The sequence below is a fragment of the Phocoena sinus genome, chromosome 10, assembly GCF_008692025.1.
Source record: "Phocoena sinus isolate mPhoSin1 chromosome 10, mPhoSin1.pri, whole genome shotgun sequence".
Lineage (NCBI taxonomy): Eukaryota > Metazoa > Chordata > Mammalia > Artiodactyla > Phocoenidae > Phocoena > Phocoena sinus.
In genome coordinates this window covers 101,953,950-101,958,518 of record NC_045772.1, presented here as the reverse complement: position 1 = coordinate 101,958,518, position 4,569 = coordinate 101,953,950, and the positions used below count along the sequence as shown (strand labels likewise).

Genomic DNA, 4,569 nt, shown 5'->3' with positions numbered 1-4,569 from the left:
CACCGCCCGCCCCCGGTCCTTGTCCCTCCGTGGCTGCCGTACCGCGAGGGGTGGGCTGGAGGACATCCTGTTCCAGAATGAGTGAAAGATGGAGAAGCGAGCAGGACGGACTTGGCTTTGGACGGACAGGATGCACCTGCTGCCTGGCTCCGGCCCCTGCTGTCGGCTGAGGACCCCTCCCCTCTGCCCTCCCGGTCAGTGGGCACTTCCCTAAGGAACGCTTGTGCCAGGGCGGGGGGTGGTGAAGGGTAAGGTCAGCCACCTTTCCCAGGGGGGACCCGGTGACGAAAGAGGCGGCTTAGGGCGCCTCACGGCCCCTCACAGTGCAGGGCTCTCCCCGGAGAAATTCCAACTCTGAAAACCAGGGCAGAGCAGACAGAGTGACGTGGGAAAAAGACGGGTCCTGGTCTCTCAAAGCAAGACACGGATGCACCTATTACCCCGTCTGGGGAAAACTGAGGGAAATGGAAGAGAACACAAGACATGCAAAACAGTGATGCCCAAGCTTGCATCGGGACCCACACGGGTAGTGCCGGCACTTGTCACACAAATGACAAGAAAAGCTGTCCCCTTTTTCCCCAGCCACACGTAGAGAAGCACTTAAGAGCTCAAAGGTGAAGCCTGTCACACTCCAAATACAAAATGATTTACTTACATGCAGCAAATATACAAGAAGTGAATCCAAAAACAAACTTAATTCATTGTACTCGCCTGGCACAATTGCAATTCAGTTTTAAAAAAATATTTGTAAAATACTGAGACTGACCTGAATTCAAGTATAACGGTCTCTTCAGCAGAAACACCATCAATGCAGTGAAACGTTACACGGAACAAATCGAGGCAAAACGCCTTCTGAGTTTCCCCCTTAAATTTCTGTGTGGTTTTTTTAAACACGGTTTTAATGCCAACACAACTCACAACTGTGTTTTTAAAATGAATATTATTGCATTGTTTTTGCATATCTTGTGGGACAGAAAATGCCATTACTGATTCCCGTTTCAGAAGCAGAGACAGTGGTTTGCTTTTGCTTTCAAACGGCCCCAGATTTACAGCTCCCCACCCTCAAGCCCCAAGGGGAACTGCGGGCGGACTGGCGGCCCGGGCTCAGCCCACGCCCGCACACACGCACCCCACCGTACACACGGCACACACACTCGCTGAGACCCCGTGCTGCTTCCTCTCTCGGTCGCGCGCTACTACACACGTTTGTGCAAAAGACCCTACCAAGTGCGTTGCTGATCACCTTTAAATTATGGAACCAAACCGAAGAAATCTTGTCACACCTAAGGAAATGATAACAAACTATTGGGCACACACCACGGCTGGTAAAACTCTCCCACGGCGGCTCTGTTGAATCCTCCGTAGAAAAGGAAACCACGACCGTTAAATAATACAACAGAACTGAACCTGATTTACATTTGCAAAAGTGAAAACGGTAAGGTGGGTGGCTGCAAAACTTTGTAAACACTCTTCTCCCTCCCCTCCCCCGGGAAAACAAAAGTATAGAAAAACAAAACCCCCCAAATGAAAACTGCAACATGCTGTGAAGAAAAATGTCAAATCCCCAAACAAAAGAGCGCTGGACGGACGCTCAGCACCCCCGGTCTTGTCCCGGCGGGCGTGCCCGCTCCCCCGGCGCCAACGGTGCGGCGTGGCCGTGACCGTGGCCGGGTGGGAAGGGGGTCCAGACACGGGTGGCGCAGGGGGCGGTGGCCAGCCTTGGCTTGGAGCTGCAGCGCCCTCCCCTCCCCAGGGCCTGGCCGGGGCCTCCTTCCTTCTGTGAAGGCACAGGGCCCTGGCTCTATGGGGACGGTGAGGCTCGTACAGAATATGTGCAAAACGAGTTCTTGACAAGCAGAGTTGAAAGACACCCGTTTGGCGTAGGGTCCTTTGGGTGAGGGCTGAGGGAGCCGAGGCGGCCGCCGGGGGTGGGGGGCCCTCCCTGGTGCCCGCGCCCTCCCCCCACCGCTCCCCGCCGGACACGGACCGCGGCTGCTTCTCTCCTGGCCGCCGACTCGGTCTTGTCCCTACGAAGTGAATGAAGACGCTGTTCCGGTTAACTCCAGGTCACGGGAACAGTGAGGCACTTCTGAAACGGACCCATTAGGAACATGGAGACAAATAAAAACCCGGCATCTCCGGCCCGGCTGCTACAGGCTGCTGGCGAAGGCCCTGCTGTCCCGGGGCTCCTCTCCGCCCTGGCGGGGCTCGGGGCTGGGCGCCCAGGCCGCGTCCTCCGCGCCCCCCTCTCGGTCTGGCCCTGGGTCCCTGCAGTTTGCACACGGGAGCAGGGTACCGTTGGGGCTCTGCCGGGCGCCCCCGCTAAGGATGTTGTCGGCCGCGCTCTCCATCTCCTCGATGGTCATGTCGCAGGCGTCGGCCAGCTCCTGGGTGGTGGCCTCGAGGAACCTGCGATCCTGAGCAAACTGCCCCAGTCCTTCTGAGATCAAGACCTGGGGGAGAGGGGCCGGGACGGCGTTACTCCTGAGCCCGGCTCTTCCCTTCGGGGCCGGCGCAGGGGCTTCCGACTGGTCACTTTGGGAGGAGAGTGTGTGTACGCGTGTGCGTGTACTCGTGTGTGTGCGCGTGTGAGTACACGTGTGTGTGCTGCGCACCGGGCAGGAGTGGGACGGAGCACCCCTGCGGGCATCAGGGGCATGCGGGCCAGAGGAGAGACGGCGGGGCTAGGGGCACCGTCCTCAAACGCAGGCAACCTGGGCGCATGGAGGCCACAGGGGCCCTGGTCCTTCCCTCCCACCCACCCGGCGCCCCAGGACACCCATATGACTCTTTCCAGGAGTCTTCAGTCTCCTCTGGTGACACTTGGCCCAGTGCCGCTGGCTGCGTTCCTGGGGGTGAGGATCCCAGGGACGATGTGCGCGCGCGCGCGCGCGCGTGTGTGTGTGTGTGTGTGTGTGTGCATGCAAGCGTGTATGTGCAGGACACACCCGGCCCCTGCCCGCTCTGTCCCGAAGCATCTGCCCCCTTCCTGGCGGCCTCGGGGAGGCAGCAGGTGAGCCTGGAATACACCCCAGCCCCCGCCCGCGGCTCCCACCCCACGTGCCCTCACAGCCCCCGCCGTGGCTCCCCTGCTCCCTGGCCAGTGTGACCGTCCTTCCTCGGCTGGGCTGGGCGCTCACGTGGACTTGAGACCTGACTGAGGGTCTTTCTGGCCAGGACACTTGACACCCCACAGGGCCCCTCCATTCTGCCCGTGGGGCCCCTGCCTGGCCCGCGTGGCTCGGCCTACTCACCGCCTCCACCAGGCTGCTGGCGCTGCCGTGGAAGGGCCGGCCCTGGGGCCCTGCCGGGCTGGGCACAGTGAGGGACATGGGCCGGGCCCTCCGGATGCCGCCGCTGGCCCCGCAGGGCGTGGGCTCCCCGGCCCAGGGGCCGCAGTGGACGGATGGGAAGCTGCTGGTGAGCTTGTCGCTGGACTCGGCCCCCTCCAGCCGCAGGGTGGGCACAGGCCGCAGGGGCCAGGCCGGGCCAGGCGTGGCAGGGGGCGTTGCATGCGGCGGGGGGAGGGCGCCAGGGGGATGGCTTCTCTGCAGGAGGGGGCTCAGGCCCGCCACTGCCAGCGCCTGTGGACACGACACGAGAGTGCGGGTCAGGGGGCCTCAGCCGTGTCCCACTGCCCAATGCTCGCACCCTCTCGGTCAGGCACCTGGACCTGGAGCCGGTCTCAACCGCCCTAAATAGACTCTGTGACCGTCAGTCTGCAGGGATCTTTCTCCTCTAAGCTCAGAAAGCCACGGGCCAGTGGGATCCAGGTCACCTGCTCTCTAGTCCTGGCCCCGTCCCCCGTGAGCCACGGATCCTCTCCACCTGCTCTGACGTGAGTCCAAGGAAGCAACCCTGCCTGGTGGGGAGGCTCAGCCCGAGGGGCAGAGAGGGTGGGACGTGGCCGCAAGGGTCAGAGGGCAGCTCAGAAGCATAGGGGGAGGCTGTAAATTGAGGGAGGTTTTCCTTCCAGCACGATAAGCAGAGACGGGTGAAATCAGCTTCTAGAAATCTCTCAGAGAAGCACACGCGGTGTCCCCCAGCCTGCTGGCCTCCCTGCCCACTGCTCTCAAGGGCCCCCAGTCTGGGGTCCTGGGTCCCTGGGCATCTGAGGGAAGCGTAAGGCTCTGCTCGACATTCCAGAAAGCCCTGTGGAGACCACGCGTGTTCGTGCGATGGCACACAGGCCGAGCAAAATCGTGTATTTCCTTGAGCAGAAATACCATCGCCCTGGCAGAGCCACGCTGGCTGTCTTATGCCGACTGTAAGCTGTGATTGGCACTGAATGCCTTTGGGGATAAAAAAGTCATTTAAAGCAGAGGCCCGTGGTAAGGGAGTGTGTAATCACAGAGGGAAGAAGGTGGGAGAAACTAGTTCAGCCCCTAATTGTTGGAAATCTCCGTCAGTTCTATGGTCCTAAGAGCAGCTTGGTGCTGGGGTCTTGGATCTCGCCATCTTTTGGCATCACCCAGGCCAAGAGCCGGTTCAACTGCTGAATCTGCCTGGACCCGCCTTCCTGACATCATCCCTGTCCCTGACCACGCTGCTGGAACACTCTCTGGTCAT

The 4,569-nt window shown here is 60.7% G+C and overlaps 1 protein-coding gene across 1 annotated transcript in view; it reads right to left on the bottom strand.

Moving 5' to 3' along the window:
* Window positions 1-624: 624 nt before the first annotated feature.
* CACNA1C (calcium voltage-gated channel subunit alpha1 C) overlaps window positions 625-4,569 on the bottom strand; it is a 465,996-nt gene continuing 462,051 nt past the window's right edge. The window contains 2 exon segments of the mRNA XM_032644404.1: window positions 625-2,453; window positions 3,255-3,584. Of these exon segments, the coding sequence (XP_032500295.1) occupies window positions 2,151-2,453; window positions 3,255-3,584 (633 nt within the window). The 3' untranslated portion in view covers window positions 625-2,150.